The sequence below is a fragment of the Serpula lacrymans genome, assembly GCF_000218685.1.
Source record: "Serpula lacrymans var. lacrymans S7.9 unplaced genomic scaffold SERLAscaffold_9, whole genome shotgun sequence".
Taxonomy (NCBI): domain Eukaryota; kingdom Fungi; phylum Basidiomycota; class Agaricomycetes; order Boletales; family Serpulaceae; genus Serpula; species Serpula lacrymans.
The window spans coordinates 545,317-566,650 of NW_006763298.1; the positions used below are offsets into that span (position 1 = coordinate 545,317).

General features: G+C 42.2%; 5 protein-coding genes across 5 annotated transcripts; 2 read left to right on the forward strand and 3 right to left on the reverse strand.

Moving 5' to 3' along the window:
• Window positions 1–1,592: 1,592 nt before the first annotated feature.
• SERLADRAFT_439616 (uncharacterized protein) lies at window positions 1,593–2,261 on the reverse strand (the record flags this gene model as incomplete). The annotated part of the gene is made up of 2 exons (XM_007320019.1): window positions 1,593–1,807; window positions 1,955–2,261. The coding sequence occupies 2 exons, from the start codon at window positions 2,259–2,261 to the stop codon at window positions 1,593–1,595; spliced, it is 522 nt and encodes a 173-aa protein (XP_007320081.1).
• Window positions 2,262–3,539: 1,278 nt separating this feature from the next.
• SERLADRAFT_439617 (uncharacterized protein) lies at window positions 3,540–4,238 on the reverse strand (the record flags this gene model as incomplete). The annotated part of the gene is made up of 2 exons (XM_007320020.1): window positions 3,540–3,960; window positions 4,042–4,238. The coding sequence occupies 2 exons, from the start codon at window positions 4,236–4,238 to the stop codon at window positions 3,540–3,542; spliced, it is 618 nt and encodes a 205-aa protein (XP_007320082.1).
• A 5,484-nt stretch (window positions 4,239–9,722) lies between these two features.
• On the reverse strand, window positions 9,723–10,520 carry SERLADRAFT_439618 (uncharacterized protein; the record flags this gene model as incomplete). Its single annotated transcript, XM_007320021.1, has 2 exons — window positions 9,723–9,995; window positions 10,056–10,520. The coding sequence occupies 2 exons, from the start codon at window positions 10,518–10,520 to the stop codon at window positions 9,723–9,725; spliced, it is 738 nt and encodes a 245-aa protein (XP_007320083.1).
• Window positions 10,521–13,052: 2,532 nt separating this feature from the next.
• On the forward strand, window positions 13,053–17,621 carry SERLADRAFT_439619 (uncharacterized protein; the record flags this gene model as incomplete). Its single annotated transcript, XM_007320022.1, has 10 exons — window positions 13,053–13,230; window positions 13,292–13,333; window positions 15,436–15,787; window positions 15,847–16,097; window positions 16,150–16,336; window positions 16,405–16,795; window positions 16,851–16,927; window positions 16,983–17,190; window positions 17,253–17,426; window positions 17,487–17,621. The coding sequence occupies 10 exons, from the start codon at window positions 13,053–13,055 to the stop codon at window positions 17,619–17,621; spliced, it is 1,995 nt and encodes a 664-aa protein (XP_007320084.1).
• A 374-nt stretch (window positions 17,622–17,995) lies between these two features.
• Window positions 17,996–19,712, forward strand: SERLADRAFT_439620 (uncharacterized protein; the record flags this gene model as incomplete). Its single annotated transcript, XM_007320023.1, has 7 exons — window positions 17,996–18,152; window positions 18,210–18,476; window positions 18,530–18,570; window positions 18,626–19,000; window positions 19,346–19,422; window positions 19,471–19,563; window positions 19,619–19,712. The coding sequence occupies 7 exons, from the start codon at window positions 17,996–17,998 to the stop codon at window positions 19,710–19,712; spliced, it is 1,104 nt and encodes a 367-aa protein (XP_007320085.1).
• Window positions 19,713–21,334: the final 1,622 nt, after the last annotated feature.

Genomic DNA, 21,334 nt, shown 5'->3' on the forward strand with positions numbered 1-21,334 from the left:
CACCACCTCTATTAGGCAATCCAGTCACGCTCACTTTTGCTTTTCCGTTCGGTACTTTCTGCGTTTCAGCATTTCGGCAAATTTTCGTGTCGCCACTGGCTACACATTGCATTGCGCCCTCGCTTGTGTCATTTCCCTTACTCCCCTTCCTCTCCTTTTTATTCTCACCTGATGGTTGTTTCTGGATCCCCATTCTAATCCACTTTTTCGTCACCTCCACCCTCCTCCTCATCTTATTTGCACCCCCACCATTTCTGATGTCACCACTTCCTATCCGCTTCCGTTGCCGATCCGTTGACTACCACGTGCCACTGCTGATATCAGCAAAGCCCCGGTGGCCGGTCCAAATAGAGCAACAGGTCCATCTTCATGACGTCGATCTGCCATCATATACTATCAAAACATCAGTCGCTCGTCTTGCCTGGTTGGAGCGTGGGTGGGTAGTTTTTGAGCTAGAGAATGTTCATCCCCTTGCGTCGCCCATGTTTGTTGCTGTCCCGTTCACTTGGGTACACTTATCTTTTGTCCATCGTCTTCGCTACAGCTACACCTACCACACGCTGCCTGGGACTCACTTGTTCCAAATTGGAACTACTCCTCTCCCTCCCTTGTTTGATCAGGTGGTCCAACACAACCAGTCAATTGGTAAGGCCATTGGAACCGTTGGATTTGGACTAGGTGGTGGACTGGTGGCTCCAGTTTCTTTTTCTTCAGCAGAACATTCATTTACAGTGTGATTATTTTGATTTTTGAATCATTTTTATGGACACATATTTTTTTAGAATGCCTGACTGACAATAAAGAAACTGTGTTGATACTAATAGTGTTTTGCCTTGCCCTTTTTTTTACTGCATCTTCCCATGACATCATGATTTTCCTGCTCTCTTTTTGCTATTGGACTTTACTTTATGGCTGTACAAACCTGTGACATTACTCACAGCATTCATTGTTCTATCCCTTTCTTTTCCTTTTTTGACAAATCTTATCCTGTACTACCTACGCAGGATTCGTCAGCATACATTCCTTCCTTCATGTTCTTTTTCATTCTTTTTGCACAGCTATACTGTGCATAGCCTACTTTTCTTTTACTATATAAACCCCTGTATTTTACCTTGTAAAAGAAGAACAAGAAATCCAATCCAGACTTCTTCTCTAATCTCAAGTTCACTACTCTCTGCTACTTGTGATCCAGTGTGGTCACAACACTTCCCACTGCTACCACTGTTAATTGCTGTCATCGTCACTCCCCACTTTTGAAGTCATTGTTATCCCTTTCGATTAGAGTCCTTCTGAGCACTACAGTTTGTGCATCAGGAGCCTGCTATCACTGGGAACCTCGTCACCTCGTCATCCTTGTCGTTCTCAAACCTACCTTGTGCTACCATTAGCAAGGTAGTGCTCATCTATACTCGTCATTAAGCCCCTATCTTCTATCAATTCAACTATCCCTCATCAAAACCCAGACTCATACATCTCTGGGTTTTACTTTGAAGGATCCTCATACATACCACCCCACGAACAACCAGACCACTCCATTGTTCTAGGAGGCAAAGCCTATAAACAAGTTCCATGGAATCTGGGAGGATTGTGTGTTAGTTTGTTTTTGTGTGTGGTTTTCTAACAGCAGTTCTCATCATCAACACTGCCAGGGCCAGATTATCGCTCCTTGTATCCTGCAAGTAGATCTGTTCTGCAATGCGGGGGTTCACATTCCGCTCCAGCAGTTCTACTGCATGTTCATTGCCAAGCCCTCCTTGGATGGAGAGGGCCAGGAACTGGGTAACGTAATTATCCGTCCTCATGTTTCCTTGTTTGAAGGATCAGATTTGTTGGCAAGCCCAGTCGTGCTCAGCCTGTGGTTTGAAATATTTTTTGATCTCAATCTTGAGATTGTCCCAGGTAGGCCACACACCCATGGTGTAGCATTCCTGAAGTCTTACTTGGGCATATCAACCCGCCACAGGTTTCTTTAGTCGAGATAACACTGCTGTTGCTACATCAAAGTCGTCGGCAAACACGTCCCAGTTTGCCTTAACCCAAATTTGGAGCTTGATCCACCATTCGGCAAATTGAGCCCTGTCTCCTTCAAAGGCGCTGGGGTCAGCAACATCTTCCACCTTGTTATTAAATTTCTTTTCCACCGAGGGGTTTGCTGCAGGGGGATTTGCCTGCAGCTTGGCAAGTTGCGTGGTCAGTGCCAAGATCTGTGCACACATGTTGTGCAACAGAGCATTGACATCTGTTTGGGGTTGCAACGACATATCAACTTGTTCTCTTTGTAATGTAAGGTAAAAAACGTAACTGGGGGTCCCCGCTTGCTATCTGCTGATCTACCACTTCCCAGCAGAGTATCGGATCTCAATCTCCAACTACTCACACTATAGTATTTGAAATTGTATATAAAAGGTATTTGTAATAAACCCTGGTGCAAACAGTTGTCAGGGGGTGGTCCGCTTATTAGGCTGTCAACCCTTCTCCAGACTGGTGGAGGCAAGTGCCCGGCCTGGTCAGAGGAAAGAGAAAGTGAAGTTCTGTATTCTAAAACTAATCAACAGTGGTTCCATGCCAACTGCTGAGATAAGGTACTCCCCTTCACACTGGGGGCCGCGTATCAAAGGTATTGTTTCTTCTCCCAAAGCACTACAAGGCCATCACTAGGAGTGCACCTATCTGCTATGTGGGATATTCCCAAACAATAACCAAATCTCCTTGACCCCGGAGTCCGGGTTTGCACAATGTGCGAGAGAGTAATGAGAGCAAATCCTGATGTAACAACCAAGAGTTAGTTACTCTGGTGCACACTAAGACAAACTATAAAGGTAGTGATGAGGGAGTGGTTACCCCTTAGGTAGGACCAAGTTAGTTGCTGGTATACAACAGGAGGACTCGCTGAGGAGTCTCCTTAATCTATTGGGGTATTTATACTACTACAATTTTATTTGCACATATGTACTGTATAGTTGATAAAGGCAGTGGCTGATGATGTCATGGGGCCTAGCCCGCATGATCAGCTCCACTGCGTGAGAGAGTTTGTGTCTAAAAAAAGAATAAAGGCAGTGCCGCACAAGAAAGTGGAGTTAGAATGAAAAGAAAAGTGCCACATGGCACGAAATGTGAACTACAGTAAAAGGTTAAAGCGGAGAATGAAAATTAAAGGAAAGGTCCAAAAATTGTGTTATTGTAACAGATATTGCTTTTGATATTACGCATTTCTTGCATTACCCTTGAAGTTATAATGGCAATAAATGTCCAAATAATTGATCCAATCTATAGGTACATATGAAACAAGGTGAAAGCTATAAGACTTGTATTACAGCTATTTCTTCTACAAAGACTATAAAACCTAGGCAAAAGCTATAATTAGTTGGCTTGACTCTAAAAGTAAAAAAAAATCCCCAGCATCTATAACAGCTATAATAGCTTTTGGTCATCTATAAGATCCTATATGTGGCTCTACAAATGCCAGAGGTTTTATAACAGGTCTGACAGTTATGACAACTTTATAAGCACCTATAAGCAAGTATAGCTCTATATTTGCTCTATATATGTTTTTTTTGGTTTGATGACCCAGGGCTCCTCTGGGAATGATTGTTTTTGGTGGTGGATCTGCCACCAAATTGCATAGCGTAGAGCTCTATGGCCCTACCAAATTTTTGAACCTCCTCAGCAGCTGCTGCAAGGTTCTCGTGCCACATATCTTGTATGTAAAGTTGTTCTGCAATGTGGGGGTTCACATTGCGCTCCAACAGCTCCACTGCATGTTCATTTACCAAACCCCCTTGGATGGAGAGGGCCAGGAACCAGGTAACGAAGTCATCTGTCCTCATATTTCCTTGTTTGAAGGTATGGATTTGCTGATGTGCCCAGTTATGCTCAGCTTGCGGTTTGAAGTATTTTTTGATCTTGACTTTGAGATCATCCCAGGTAGGCCACACTCCCGCGGTGTAGCACTCTTGCATTCTAACTTGGGCGTATCAACCCACCACAGGTCCTTTGAGTCTTGACAGCACAGTTGTCACCATTTCAAAATCATCAGCGAACACGTCCCAGTTCGCTTTAATCCAAATTTGGAGCTTGATCCACCATTCGGCAAATTGAGCCCAGTCTCCTTCAAAAGCACCAGGGTCAGCGATAATCTTGACTTTTTTGTTGAACTTTTGCTCAGCCATAGGTTCTGCTGCTGGTGCAGCCTGAATCTTGGCGAGCTGATTTGTCAACACCTGAATCTGTATATGCATGTTGTGCAGCAGACTGTTCATATTGGGTTGCAACAACATATTGACTTGTTCTCTTTGTAAACGTAAAAAAATGTAACTAGGGGTCCCCCACTTGCTATCTGCAGATCTACACTTCAGTCACCCCCAAAACATAAGCATTTAGCTTCAACTATCTGTGTAAATGTATAAAGCTAAGAGCTTGTTTTTCCTGGTATCATCCCAAGTGCTCCAGCAAGGATGGGATCATCCCAGAAGTGGGATAATACCACCCTTCTGGGATTTTCCCATGGTATCAGACCATTTGTTATGGTGGGATAATCCCATTAGATGGGATAATCCCAGACATTTGCCACATGTCACATGGTGTCAGGGGGGCTTTACTGCAAAGATAGTTCCTGCATAAATGTAGCCAACATCAATACATTATCAATAGTACTAATAGCCATGAAGCAGAATACAATACTACCTGCTTTCATCATTTATAACATATATACAAATTTCAAATGGTGTTTACTCTCAATTGAACCTTAATTTGTCCAGCTTCTAGTGTAATATCATATACTATAGATTGATGGAGGAGACTTTGACCAAAGGTTAGTGTAACTAATTGTGACATATAACCATTTACAAATTAACCTGATTTAATTCAGTTGATTAGGAGATAATTCAACCATATCTCTTTTCCTTGACTGACTATATAACTTTGTCATTCCTACTTATCATATAATTTACTGCATATCACAAAGTAGATTTATCTACCCTGGATTTCTATCAATGTTACTTAAAATGGCTTATAGTCAAAGGAATACAAGATGTTTGACAATACCAAGCATATACATCTGCAGGATTACAATACCTCTCATTCAGGCTCATCCAACTTTAAATAATGTAACACTCTTGCAACCAGGCAAAGATATGTCACAAATCCATTTAATGTGCTGATCCAAAAGATATGATATTTTTTTGAATTGTGCAGCTTTATCCAAGTGCCTGAACTGAAAAATGCACAAAGATACCAGTCCGAGTAAGTACTACATATTCATTATCCTTCCCTCTGCTGCATCATTGTCAAAGGCAGAACATGTCTTGCATGAGACAAATTGCTGGCTCTTTGTGGCAGCCCAGCATCCACAAGCCAACACCCATTTTATCCACTATATGTCCCCACGCATACAATTGATTATAAATTTTTGTGAAAACAAAAATGGCTGAAAGGTGTGCTCTGCATGCTTATGCAATTTCATGTGACTTGGGATGAACCTACGTGAGGGCTACTCTGAATCACTGTCCCAGTTCAACCTTAGGTTCATCCAGGTCCTACCATAACATAATAGTTGGTTTACAAACAAAATACTGCAACATGTAAAAAATGGAAACTGCTGGAAAAGGACAATAATATTTTAAGCTGCTGGGAACTTACCTATGATTATATGTTACAGAATAACCTTAGTGCATTTCAGGAGTATTTTCCCCTGTCATGCTGAGTCACCAGCAGCCTAAGCATGCTATTCGATAATTCTGTTCCTGTTGTGGGATCTCCCTGTCCTATTCTGACTCAGGGTGATCTTGTCCCCTGCTTGGATTTGTCTGTGATGTAGTGAGATGATCCTATGTAATTTGGAGATTTTTCTAGATCAGATTGAACTGGAATGATCCCATCTCTTTCCAAGACTTTCCTTGGCTGGTTTGGGATGATGCTTTACCCTTCAGGCATTGGTCCATATCAAATTGTGATGATCCCATCCCATTTGGTATTTGTCCACATTTAACTGGGATCATCCCCTTTTTTGCTGGGATTTTCCCAGATTGGTTTGAGATGACCCTATCCCCCCTTGGTATTTGTCCATGTTGAACTGAGATTTTCCCAGATTGATTTGGGATCATCCCATCTTATTTAGTATTTGTCCATGCTTAACTGGGATCATCCCGTCCTCTTTTGGTATTTGTCCATGTTGAGCTAGGATCATCCCATCTCTGGCTGGGATTTTCCCAGAGTGGATTGGGATCATCCCATCCTCTTTGGTATTTGTCCATGTTAAACTGGGATCATCCCATCCTATTTTGGTATTTGTCCATGTTCAACTGGTATCATCCCATCTCTTACTGGGATTTTCCCAGATTCAATTGGGATCATCCCATCCTCTTTTGGTATTTGCCCATGTTAAACTGGTATCATCCCATCTCTGGCTGGGATTTTCCCAGAGTGGATTGGGATCATCCCATCTCTGGCTGGGATTTTCCCAGAGTGGATTGGGATCATCCCATCCTCTTTAGTATTTGTCCATGTTAAGCTGGGATTTTCCCAGATTCAATTGGGATCATCCCATCCTATTTTGGTATTTGTCCATGTTAAACTGGTATCATCCCATCTCTTGCTGGGATTTTCCCAGATTCAATTGGGATCACCCCATCCTATTTTGGTATTTGTCCATGTTCAACTGGGATCATCCCATCTCTTACTGGGATTTTCCCAGATTCAATTGGGATCATCCCATCCTCTTTTGGTATTTGTCCATGCTTAACTGGGATCATCCCATCTCTTGCTGGGATTTTCCCAGAGTGGATTGGGATCATCCCATCCTCTTTGGTATTTGTCCATGCTTAACTGGGATTTTCCCAGATTGGTTTGGGATCATCCCAGATTGGCTTGGGATTATCCCATCCTCTTGTGGTATTTGTCCACATTGAGCTGGGATCATCCCATCCCTTTATGGTATTTGTCCATATTGAACTGGGATGATCCCACCCCCTTCTGGTATTTGTCCATGTGAGAAGTGGGTAACCCCATGTTACGTGGGGACATGTACAGATTTAACTGGGATGATCACACCCTATTTCAGGGATTTGTCCAGATCAGTGTGGGATGATCCTCAGTAAAAAAAATCAAAAGTTGGGCAATGTCAATGGTCAGAATCAGTTTTGAAGGAAATTACCTGAGTTCTACATATTGCCATAAAAATGATAATCCAAAAAGAGTGGTGTGAGACAGCATCACTATCATATGAGAGACAGAGAATGTTGGCAGAAACCTTACTTGGCATGAAAAAATATTTTCCGGATTCATTTCAATTTCTCAAGAATCTAAAAAAAGAATACCTTTACAGCACTCAGATTCTTTGTGGACTTAGATACTGTACTATACACAGTCAGCATATAGGCACCAGTCACCCCTTAGACCTTCAGCTGGTAGCTCCCAGAAATGGCACAACTCAAGGTATTAAATACCTAAGCAGTGCCTAATTAATCCTCACACTCAAGTCATCTAGTGTAGGAGTATCAAAATGGAGATCTTGTGTATTATACTGTACATAGCAAGCATCCCCCTCTCCCCATAGACCTTCAGCCAGCAGCCCCCAGGAACCACTCTCAGAGAATGTACAATATAAGGTATCAAATACCTTGGTAGTGCCACAAAAGTGGTAAATTCATGTTTTTGCAAGAACATGACTTTATGTTTCTTTTTACTATGTTTTACTTTCTACAAGGTCAGGATTTTCCTCACAGAATATGCCAGATCTAGTGTAAATCTAATATTCGATGTCCTTCTGCAGATTACTTTGTTGTCACAGCATTTGTGTTGTGTTTCCTAGTTTTTACTTCAGTTAAGGGTATAATAAACCTTGCAAAAAAGCAGAACTCACATATCACATCTATCAGCAAGGACAACAGCATCTTTCTAGTGTATGGTTCCTGCAATTGATTATATCTAGAAATTGATAATGTTCCACATTTAAAAAAAAGGGAATGCTTCTCCCCAAATTTGCAGTAAGCTACAATGAGGAACTTGTAACTCATATATTTCAAAATAGTCTTGATTATATTGGGCTAAAGTACCATTATTCATGTGGAAAAGACTGGAAATATCTTCACTAGTTGGCCCAGCATTCTCACATGTTAGTATTAGCACCAATCCCCCTGATACCATGTGACATGTAACAGGTTATTGGGATTATCCCATCTGAGGGATAATCCCACTATGGTACATGGTCTGATACCATGGGAAAATCCCAGAAGGGTGGTATTATTCCGCTTCTGGGATGATCCCATCCTTGCTGGAGCACTTGGGATGATACCAGGAAAAACAAGCTCTTAGCTTTATACATTTACACAGATAGTTGAAGCTAAATGCTTATGTTTTGGGGGTGACTGAAGTGCAGATCTACCTCTTCCCAGCTGAGTATCGGATCTCAATCTCTGACTACCCACACTATAGTATTTGAAATTGTATGTATATATAGGGTATTTGTAATAAACCCTGGTGCAAACGGTTGTCAGGGGGTGGTCCACTTGTTAAGCTGTCAACCCTTCTCCAGACTAGCGGAGGCAAGTGCCCGGCCTGGTCAGAGGAAAATGAAAAAGAAGTTTGTGTGTAATTTCTAATCAACAGTGGTTCCACACCAACTGCTGAGCTAAAGTACTCCCCTTAACACTAGGGGCCATGTACAAATAATTGCCTCTTCTCCCTGAGCACTACAGGGCCGTCGCTAGGAGCACACCCTTCTGCTATACAGGATATTCCAAAACAATAACCCCTTAACCCTGGGGACCAGGTTTGCACAAAGTGCAAGAGAGTAGTAAGAGCAAGTCCTAATGTAACAACCAAGAGTTTGTATACTCTGGCACTCAACTCAGACAAAACTGTAAAGGTAGTGAGGGGAGTGGTTACCCTTAGGATAGGACCAAGTTAGTTGTGGGTAAACAACAGGAGGACTCGCTGAGGAGTCTCCTGGATCTATTGGGTATTTATATTACTACAGGTTATTTGTACATGTGTACTATACAGTTGATGGAAGCAGTGGCTGATGATGTCATGGGGCACAGCCTGTGTAACCAGCTCCACTGTGTGAGAGTTTTGTAGCTATAAATAAAGAAAAGCAGTGCAGCACGAGAAAAGGGGAGTTTGAACAAAATAAAAATAAAGTGCCGCATGGCCCAGTGTGTGAAAACTATAGAAAAAAGTTAAAGAGGAGAATGAAATTTAAAGGTCCAAAAATTGTGTTATTGTAACATCTTGTGGCTTCTTTTCCCCTTTTATGGTGCGTCCAGGCATTTAAGATTCCAATGGATCTTTCTTCCTGTTGGTCTCTAAGTCTTTCTGCTACCCATTTGGAAGTCCATGCTGCTGTTACTAGTTTCCTTTTTTCTTTTTCTAGGTTTTTATTTACAGGGGTGTCTGACCTGTCCACCATATTGGGTATGAGAATCTCTTTAGAATCCGCTGCTGATGCTGCACTTTTCAATGATTTGCCCGCCGCCATAGCTGCATTTGTTATTTCACTGTGCGTCGCTTCTGCTCGGTTGTACTTTCATTTGGGGTTTCTTTTACCAGACCCCTCTTCTGGTGTGCATCTTTCATGTTATTCCTTACTTCTTTCTTTGACTTTGATTCCTTGTATAGATATTTTTCATTTGTTTTCACGGTACATGTGGGATCATCAACAGGGAGAACAGAAAAGGGATTGACATTTTTGGGCTCAGCCGACTGATGCTTCATCAGTTGCCCTTTTAAAAATCCAGCTTTAGAGCTTCGCGCTCTTCTTTTGACAGTGCCGCTATCATTGCGCTCAAGTCAACTTTGTTTTTTCCTTCTGTGGGACAGAACTTTCCAATATGTCCTTTGACTCCACATTTGAAGCAGAGTCCTTCTTTTCTGTATCTGGCCTTGTCTATCTCCATGGGTTGCCCAGCACCCAAATAGACAGTTCCGGTTCCATCTTTGGTTTCAGAATAAGCCTTCTTTCCTCCTCCGTCTTCCTTCCTTGCTCCAGTTCTCTCCGTCTGACCAAAGTACCCTTTCTTCTCTTTTTCTCATTCTTTCCATATTAAATCATAGTTTACAAGGAGTTTCCTCCATTCTTTGTATCTGTTAGGTGGTAGCCCACTGATGTAGAGCTTGTCCACAAGTGTATAGTTCATGTTTTTCTTTAGCAGGGTGATCAGAATGGAGTTGTCCCTATATCCTGCTTTCCTTTGCAGGCTGTTAAATTCTAGGAAGAAGTCTCTTCCGGTCTTACTACCTTGTTTCAGTTGTAAGATCTGGTTTTGTGCTTCTTTTTCTTTCTGGTTATTTTTGAAAGCTTCGGTTAGCCTTCTTTCAAAGATTGCCCATCTTTGGTATTGTGCCCGTTCCAGTGCTAAGATAACGGACATTTTATCTTCTAGCCACTCGCTTCTAAAGCTTGCAGCCGTTCCTTCTTTCATATGTGATAGCATGAAAGCTATCTTCTTCTTTTCATCTCCAAAGTATTCTGGGTCTTCTTCAAAGTGTAGTGATATGTGTTCTATGAAGTTTTTAAACTTCATCTGACCGCCATTGAAGGTGGGTGGGTTATCAAGTGCGCTCCTTATCCTTCCTCAATCTCTCTTCTCTCCTCCTCTGTCATTCTTTTGTATCTTGGAATTGGTAGTGATCTGTTGCTCCCACAATCCCCTGTATTCCGTCACCTCCTCCTCCACTCTTTCTGCTGTCTGATGGGCCCTCATTTGCCCCTCTCTTTCTTTTTCTGTTGCTTCCGTTGTCATGCACCAAAGTTGATTGGTAGCATGGACAGGTGTCAATGATAAAGCAAATATTCAAAAAGACTTGCCTTTGCGCCACACAAGCACAGTGCCACATGGAATAGTAATTAATATTGCCTTTTTTGAACTTGTGGCTGATCAGCACCACCTCTGTTAGGCATTACAGTCGCGCTCACCTTTGCTTTTCCATTTGGTACTTTCTGCGTTTTGGCATTTTGGCAAATTTTTGCGTCGCCACAGGCTACACATTGCGCTCTTGCTTTCGTCGTTTCCTTCACTTTCCTTCCTTTGCCTAGCCCCACCATGGGTCCCTTACTCTCCTTTTTATTCTCACCTGATGGTTGCTTCTGGATCCCCATTTTGGTTCACCTCCTCATCACCTCCACCCTCCTCCTCCTCATCATCTTTGCTCCCCCACCATATCTGATGTCACCACTTTCTATCTGCTTCCGTTGCCAATCTGTCAACCACCACGTGCCGCTGCTGATATCAGCAAAGCCCCGGTGGCCAGTCCAAGTTGGGCAACAGGTCCATCTTCATGACATTGATCTGCCATCATATACTATCAAAACATCGGTTGCTCGTCTCGCCTGGTTGGAGTGTGAGTGGGTAGTTTTTGAGCTGGAGAAAGTTCATCCCCTTGCATCGTCCATGTTCATCGCTGTCCCATTCACTTGGGTACACTTATCTTTTGTCCATCATCTTCGCTACAGCTACACCTACCATACGCTGCCTGGGACTCACTTGTTCCAAATTGGAACTACTCCTCTCCCTCCCTTGTTTGACCAGGTGGTTCAATATAACCAGTCCATTGGTAAGGCCATGGAACTGTTGGATTTGGACTAGGTGGTGGACCGGTGGCTCCAGTTTCTTTATTTTCAGCAGAACATTCATTTACAGTGCAATTATTTTTGATTTTTGAATTATTTTTATGGACACATATTTTTTTAGAATGCCTGACTGACAATAAAGAAACTGTGTTGATACTGATAGTGTTTTGCCTTGCCTTTTTTTACTGCATCTTCCCATGACATCATGATTTTCCTGCTCTCTTTTTGCTATTAGACTTTACTTTATGGCTGTACAAACCTGTGACATTACTCACAGCATTCATTGTTCTATCCCTTTCTTTTCTTTTTTTGACAATCTTATCCTGTACTACCTATGCAGGATTTGTCAGCATACATTCATTCCTTCATGTTCTTTCTCATTCGTTTTGCACAGCTATACTGTGCATAGCCTACTTTTTTTTCACTATATAAACCCCTGTATGTGACGCACAAAGTGCTTAACAAAGTCTGAGGGTTCGTTGAGGTTTGTAAAGAGACTTATCCGAAGACAAGCTCGAGAACGTAGTTCTGAGCGAGGTTCTTCCAATGAGAGTTAGTCTTCTTCTGAGTAGAAGTCTGATCTTTGGAGTCTAGCTTTGTAAGCGTAAACTGCGTAGAATCATATTAGAGAATACTACTGCTGTTACATGGTATTTATAATGGAAAGAAATCGGTGATAGGAGTTAGGTCCTATCTAGGGCAGGTCCGTCCGTTGGGGGCTAAGTACTATAATAGGTACTGCAAATGCGAGAGGAACGGAAGTGCCCTGAGAATTCTCAAGCGTTGGTCCAAGCCACCGCGCATGCAAGGCACTCACAATGCACGGGCTAGTGGAGTCAAGTGAGTTCTTGAGGAGTTTTCATTTGGTTGCATTGGAGAGGTGCTTGAGGACGAGCTGAGGAGGATCCAGTCCGGCCTCTGCATCGTTCATGAACACTTGTTATAAGTTTTTGTTGAAAATCCTCGGAGCAATAATGGTTTGCTTTGTCTCAGTGCTGACTTAGAAGTTTGTAAGACTGTTCTTTGTCTTCTGCGTGTGACTTTTGACGAGCTTGAGGACCGTATCTTGTCATGCGTAGAAAATACTCGACTTATTGCATTACACCCAAGAAACTCTATTTACACTGTACAACTAATCATGATGACAAAATGTTATCTATTTCTGCTTTTGGACAAGCTCTCTACCCAAAAACAGCTATAAGTGTGACATTGTGACTCGATGCACTTGTCCTGAAACAAATGTCTCCAGATGGTCTGGGACCTCTGTTCCCACCCGTCTGGATTCGAGACTAGTTGCTCGGACACTCGGACACCTTCCTAAAGTGGATGCTGCTCGGACGTTTGCACACCTTCCTAAAGTGGACGCTTGCACAACTTCCTAAAGAGGATGTTGCTCGGACACTCGCATACCTTCTATTTATGGTCAGACCAAGAATGGCAGGTGCTCAAACACCTGCTCAACTGCCTTTTTTGGTTATCCCAAAAAATGCTATCCGTATCGGAATGTGAGCCGCCGGCACGTGCACCGAGCATGCATAGGAATGACCTCATGTATCTGGTGGAAATACTCAACGGTATCCAAGACTTACCTGAAGGCCTGGTTGACTTTCAGAGCAACTTATCAACATTTCTATTGTACCCATCAATTTTGTCTGCATTGCCAGGTGAGCTTTCAAGTTTGATTTCTAATCTGGCTATCCTCAGCTGAAACTATATATTTGTCAGTTCTATCTGAATCCGAGTTATTGTTAGGTGAACCCTCACTAGGTATGTTTACATTTTTCTTCCCAGTTCCTCTTTGGAGAGCCAACGGCACCATCCAATACTACAACTAATCTAATAACCTATCTAAAGAGCAATCAGCACTACCAAACATGCTTCCCTGGTTGGGCGATGTCATGCACCAAAGTTGATTGGTAGCATGGACAGGTGTCAATAATGAAGCGAATATTCAAAAGACTCGCCTTTGCGCCACACAGGCACAGTGCCACGTGGAATAGTAATTAATATTGCCCTTTTCGAACTTGTGGCTGATCAGCACCACCTCTATTAGGCAATCCAGTCACGCTCACCTTTGCTTTTCCATCCGGTACTTTCCGTGTTTCGGCATTTCGGCAAATTTTCGCGTTGCCACTGGCTACACATTGCATTGCGCCCTCGCTTTTGTCGTTTCCCTTACTCCCCTTCCTTTGCCTAGCCCCACCATGGGCCCCTTCCTCTCCTTTTTATTCTCACCTGACGGTCGTTTCTGGATCCCCATTCTAATCCACTTTTCCATCACCTCCACCCTCCTCCTCCTCATTTTATTTGCACCCCCACCATTTCTGATGTCACCACTTCCTATCCGCTTCCGTCGCCGATCCATTGACTACCACGTGCCACTGCTGATATCAGCAAAGCCCTGGCAGCCGGTTCAAATAGGGCAACAGGTCCATCTTTATGACATCGATCTACCATCATATACTATCAAAACATTGGTCACTCGTCTTGCCTGGTTGGAGCGTGGGTGGGTAATTTTTGAGCTGGAGAAGGTTCATCCCCTTGCGTTGCCCATGTTCATCGCTGTCCCATTCACTTGGGTACACTTATCTTTTGTCCATTGTCTTCGCTACAGCTACACCTACCACACACTGCCTGGCTTGTTCCAAATTGGAACTACTCCTCTCCCTCCCTCGTTTAATCAGGTGGTCCAACACAACCAGTCCATTGGTAAGGCCATGGAACTGTCGGATTTGGACTAGGTGGTGGACCGGTGGCTCCAGTTTCTTTTTCTTCAGCAGAACATTCATTTACAGTGCGATTATTTTTGATTTTTGAATCATTTTTATGGACACATATTTTTTTAGAATGCCTGACTGACAATAAAGGAACTGTGTTGATACTGATAGTGTTTTGCCTTGCCTTTTTTTACTGCATCTTCCCATGACATCATGATTTTCCTGCTCTCTTTTTGCTATTGGACTTTACTTTATGGCTGTACAAACCTGTGACATTACTCACAGCATTCATTGTTCTATCTCTTTCTTTTCCTTTTTTTGACAATCTTATCCTGTACTACCTACGCAGGATTTGTCAGCATACATTCCTTCCTTCATGTTCTTTCTCATTCTTTTTGCACAGCTATACTGTGCATAGCCTACTTTTCTTTTACTATATAAACCCCTGTATTTTACCTTGTAAAAAAAAAAAAAGAACTCCATTCCAGACTTCTTCTCTACTCTCAAGTTCACTACTCTGCTACTTGTGATCCAGTGTGGTCACAACACTTCCCACTGCTACCACTGTTAACTGCTGTCATCGTCACTCGTCACTTTTTGAAAGTGATTGTCATCCCCTTCGATTAGAGTCCTTCTGAGCACTACAGTTTGTGCGTCAGGAGCCTGCTATCACTGGGAACCTCGTCACCTCGTCATCCTCGTCGTTCTCAAACCTACCTTGTGCTACCATTAGCAAGGTAGTGCTTGTCTATACTCGCCACAAAGCACCTATCTTCCTATAAATTCAACTATCCCTCCTCCTCAAAACCCACACTCATACACCTCTGGGTTTTACTTTGAAGGATCTTTATACGTACCACCCCACGAACAACCAGACCACTCCACTATTCTAGGAGGCAAAGCCCATGAACAAGTTCCGTGGAATCTGGGAGGATTGTGTGTTAGTTTGTTTTGTGTGTGGTTTTCTAACAACAGTTCTCATCATCAACAGCGAGTCTCATCTTTCTACTGGCACTGATACACTTCAAGATTCTGGTTCTGAATCAATCAACCTACCCAATACCAGCATTCCAAAAAAAACCATTATGGCTTCCAAACAAAGCAATTGAGGGAAATCCAGAGCAACAAGATGATGAACTCAATGACCTCAAGACCTGGCATCAGCTTCTGAGCCCCATCGCCCTTGTCCTAGGGGTGGTATTACTTTTGCACTGCAGCGTCAGGGTGGCGAAGGTATATGGCGACAACAAAGTAGTCCCTGGATTAACATAAGCAAGAACGTCAATGCCATCATTGCCACTCTTTCATCCGCTCGTGGGGGCTCTGACACGCACAACCCAGAAGCTTGGCTCCTGAACGTCAAGTCTGCAATCCAGGAGGGAGCATATCTTGACAAATCACTCATGTCAGTTGTTGCTCGTTGCAAGGGACTTAGTGGCAAGGACATAGCCGTCAACTTTCTTCTGATGGTCAACCTTATGCAGCTTGTCACAAAATGTCAAAGGTAAGTACACTTGTCTTTCTCTCATATTCAACATTCTTTGCTCATATCTCAAATTGTAGTATCAAAATACGAACAGATCTCTCTCTCAATGGAATATACAATCAAGAAATTGCGCATCTGTCCAACAAACCCAGCAAAAGGATGTTCCAAGACTGGCATTCCACTGGAAGCAAGTTTGCAGCCCTTGCTGGTGGAGGCTCCATATATTTATTAGTACTTATTGCTAGTCTGGGTCTTCATGTTTCAGTTGCTGCCATGGAGGGCACTTCACCATGGGACCTTGCAAATTTGCTAAGAATGCCAAAGAAAGGTAAGAATTGAAGATAATCGCCTCTTGTATACCTCTTACAAGCTTTAAAAAGAAACTGTCAAGGGAAATTTAATTATCGACCACATCATTCCTACTATCAGTCGCATGCGCCTCTCTTTGCTTATTAGCATGGCATCAATGTTCTCCCCGGCTATACTTGCGGAGCATCAGCTAGCCAATGAATTTGATTGCACAAATATCAGCTCTTCAGACCATTTTTTTGATTCTGTTATCTTCAAGTGCGTGCTATAGTTTTTAGCTTTATTGAAGTTTAATAGGATATCCTTGCTAATGAAAATATACCTAGTAATTTTGTCTTACTTAAGCGTGACTGTGTCGCCTGGCAGTCTTGCTACACTTTCACTATTTGCGCTGGTAATCCAGCTATCCCTCTGCACCAACTGGGTTACAACATGCTTGCACCATTGGAACACTCATTTCTGAGTAGGCCGTACAGTCCCCCATTAACTGACATCAATGAGGAAGAGGACTGTCCTCTTCCCAACTCCTATCCATCTCGCTTTCTCAGCGAGGAAAACACCACCACCATCCCTACATCGTATAATCATTCTTTGGCTGCAAACAAAGTCTTTCAGGCAGAACATGATCACAATGCCAATGTCCTGTGGACTGAGAAGGAAAGGGAACGAGCAGTAAGGGGCCATGTAGCAACAGACACTAATGACTTGCGAACACAGGTATGTGGCTACACATTGGGAGCCTTATCCGATCATTTACCTGAGTTATTGCTAGCTTCAGTCTCTGTATCAAGGCGGTGTAAAGGCTACATGTGGGACATACCTGAGGATCCCAGCAAGCGTCATTTTGGGGTAAGTTCATTGTACACTCAAGTGTTCAGTGCCTTATCAAACTTCTTGATATCAGCCAATCACTCAATATCCGCAACTCAGATGGCTCCCTCATGGTCTTTGTTTGCACATCCCTCCCTGACTGTATCCGCTCATCACTACAGCCAAAGCTCCTGGCTGCATTTGAGAACAACGAGCCGCCCACCCAGAAGCCTGGCCAACATGATGAGGATGACATGTTTGAGGCGCTACACTTTTCCTGGTACAACCGTCACTGCACAATAGTAAGTACTGATACAGCCATGTTATTCCTTTCCAGCTGCCCACTAACTTCCTTGAAAACCAGGGAGATGACGCTCCAACTGAGATTTCGCCTCTCATGTTAGAGAGGGAAGATGGACGTCGTACCAACTATTCCCAGATGATCCCTTACCTGTCCAAGGAAATCAAAGATCACAGCACTATTTACCGGACTATCAAAGTTGTCTTTGCAGACCTATTCCATTGGATCCATGATGTGGTAAGCTTAAATATAGTACATTATTGTGGTATCTAATCTAATAATCACTCTATCCACAAGATTGAGCTTCAGCTGCCTGAGGAGTATAAGTTATTGGCTGAAGTTGCATCAATTTTGCCTGGCAACAATTTGTCTCCAATATTCCCCTTCCTTTCACTGGTGATTAACCTCAATGTCTCTACCAAAGGTCATTGAGATAGCAAAGACAAGGACTTCTGTCTTGTCCTTCCTATTGGTAATTTCCAAGGTGGAGCCCTTGTCATGGTTGAAACAGGTCTGGTCTTGGAATTAAGGAAAGGTGACTTTGCCATCTTCAGATCTTGTGATATTACACACTTCAATCTGCAATACCAAGGCAAGAGAGCATTTTTTGTTTTCCATACTGACAAAGAGTTCTCTTCATGGGCAAACAATAGAAATGGATGAATATAGTTTGAATAGCTTAGCTTTTTGCACATTTTTTCTTTGTGAAGTTAGTATACTTTCAGATGCTCCCACGCCAAAATTTGATGTGTGGTGATTTAGTCCTCCCTATGTATTGCAGGTTCATCATCCTCCTTATACTACTCATGGCTAAAAAATCTGCTTCCAGTAAAACCAAATCTCAGAAGGGTAAGATTACAATAGATGCTGGGGAGTATGAGAGGCTTAAGGAAGTTGGGAAAGCTCAAACTAGGGCTGCCAGCAAAGCAGCTCAAAAGACATTTCTGGAGAGACAGTGTCAAGGTATTTGTTTTTTTAAATCTCCCATAAAATATTATATATTCTACTGATGCTATTTAGAAATCCTGAAACGTGCTGCTGATACTCTTGAGGAAGAGGATGAGGGGGAGGATGCCCCACTGCCACCCTCCCAGAAGCGTAGGCGTAGGAGGGAGGTAGTAGATGACCAGGATAAAGAGAATAATAGTAACATGGTCCAGACTCCACCTTCAACTCAACCTAGATCCTGGAGGCCTATAGATAATGAAGATGAAGACGGGGGTGGGGATGACGATACAGATACAGAAGAGTCTAGGAACACTGTTAGAGGGGATAGTGAACAAGAAAGTATGATTCCTTTATCTTGTATATCAAAGTTGTCTTTTATATAACGAGTATAGAGGAGGAGGATGGCAATCATTCCCAGATGCAAGGCAGAAAAGTGAGTATATCTATCTACTCTCAATAAAAGTCAACATCTTCACATATGTATATAGGACGCACACCAAGCTGGTAATATTGGTGAAAGCACTAGCACACCATCTTGTTTGCCATCTGCAGCTCTTTCTATTCAACCTTTCAGTCGCATATCAAGCACAGCAATAGCTAGTGTATCTCCATCTTCTGCTATGACTAGGAAGCGCAAACCTACACTAGCTCTTTTCCCTCCTTCTTTGGCACAGCTAACTATAGAAGCCCATACTCAAATACGTCTTCATATCTCAACAAATGAAGGATTCCCGGCTTCTAATATACGCTCTGATATCTCATGGCAAATAATCACTGAAAGCTCCAAGATTAGCAACAGCTTTGAATCCAAATTAAGGGAGGTTGAAGACAATGAAGTGTTGAAAATCTTCATGATGGATTATGTGAGTGTATTCTTTCATTGCCATGATTTGGTTTTAACTCTTGCTTGAATTTTTAAGTATGGTCTGATGGGGACCTTGATATCAAAGTGAGAACTATTTTTTTCTTCATTGTATTACAACTTATGGGTATCAGGGAAGAACCTATAACAAGCAAAAACCATTCTCAAACCCTATTTTCAATGATCTCATAAGAAACCAATGGTTTGGAAGAAAAGGTGAAGGAATTAGGTATGCACATATTTTCAAAGGTATTCCTTTGTCTCTACTTGCACTGGTTGCCTCTGCAGTATGACTTTTTCAGACTTTTTCTTCGTACTCTTGAATATTTACTTACTTATCCACTAGGTTGAGTGTGCTCTTAGAGCCTATAATAGTGGTGGTAAGAGCGTACAAGATTTTTCAGAGAATATGTTCAAAGCTAGGTGAGTTCTAATCACATTTATAATAGTTCTGTCTAATCTTATTAGTAGATGGGGATTCTACTTTGAGAAGCTCCCTGCACTCCAGAAGTGTTGCCCTGGTTGGATGACTCAAATGAGGAATAATCTTTACAAAAGCATTTTGTAGGTGGTATATATCTACTGCCTATCACTTAGCTAATGTGAAATATATATACAGACAATCAGCCAATCTTCAATATCTTAATCAAAAACCTCAAGACAAAAATTATGGGATTGACTTTGATGCTTTAGAGGAAACTATGGTAGTATAAGTACTCTGTTAGTAGTAAAGTCTATTCATAGTCTAGATTGTTTGATTCTTTTAATGATATTGTGCATTTTTGATATTGTAACAACCAAGAGTTAGTTACTCTGGTGCACACTAAGACAAACTATAAAGGTAGTGATGAGGGAGTGGTTACCCCTTAGGTAGGACTAAGTTGATTGTTGGTATACAACAGGAGGACTTGCTGAGGAGTCTCCTTGATCTATTGGGGTATTTATACTACTACAAGCTATTTGTACATGTATACTGTACAGTTGATGGAGGCAGTGGCTGATGATGTCAGAGGGTGCAGCCCGTGTGACCAGCTCCACTGCATGAGTAATTTGTAGCTATAAATAAAGAAAAGCAGTGTAGCGCGAGAAAAGCGGAGTTTGAACAAAGGAAAGTGCCGCATGGCACAGAGTGTGAACTACAGTAAAAGGTTAAAGTGGAGAATGAAAATTAAAGGAAAGGTCCAAAAATTGTGTTATCATAACAGATATTACTTTTGATATTACGCATTTCTTGCATTACCCTTGAAGTTATAATCGCAATAAATGTCCAAATAATTGATCTAATCTATAGGTACATATGAAACAAGGTGAAAGCTATAAAACTTGTATTACAGCTATTTTTTCTATAAAGACTATAAAACCTAGGCAAAAGCTATAATTAGTTGGCTTGACTATAAAAGTAAAAAAAGATCCCCAGCATCTATAACAGCTATAATAGCTTTTGGTCATCTATAAGTGTAAGGAATCAATTTTTCTTATTGCATTCCCATCATGTTGTGGTTATCCAATTCATTCCCTGTCACTCCTCTTGCTCTTGGACTAGAGATTACAGCCGGTATCTTATTACTTTTATCCTTTTTCTTCTTATTCTCCATTCATACTCACGTCCTATTGTACTTACAACAAAGGAGAACTGTTGTAGACCCTCAAGAAGATATCCAAATGACATAGCAATGATCCAGTGCTATGTCTGGGAATACTTCAGAGGGATATTGATAAGCGAGGAAGGCTGTGAGTCAGCGCCTTCTCATGGGCTTACTGATACAACCAATTGCACATCTCTTACCAATACTTTCTCTCATATGATTAGTAAATACAATAGATTGGACCACTTTCTCTTTCTTTTCCTATTGGTTAGTCAATTGGTCAGACTCTTCCCTTTCTCGGTCTGTGTTACGATAACACAATTTTCGGACCTTTCCTTTATTTTCATTCTCCGCTTTAACCTTGTACTTTAGCTTTCACACATGGTGCCACGCGTCACTTCCCCTTTTGTCCAAACTCCTCTTTCTCGCGCCACATTGCCTTTCTTCTTATTTTAGACACAACTCTCTTGCACAGTGGAGCTGGCCATGCGGGCTAGGCCCCATGACATCATCAGCCACTGTCTCTATCAACTGTATAGTACACATGTACAAACAACCCTGTAGTAGTATATATACCCCAATAGATCCAGGAGACTCCTCAGCGAGTCCTCCTGTTGTTAACCAACAAACTCACTGCAGTCTAAGGGGTAACCACTCCCATCATCTTCTTTATAGTGTAAATCTGTGTGCGCCAGAGTAAGTCACTCTTGGTTGTTACAGTCTGACCCTTGTTGTTCACTATATAAAGA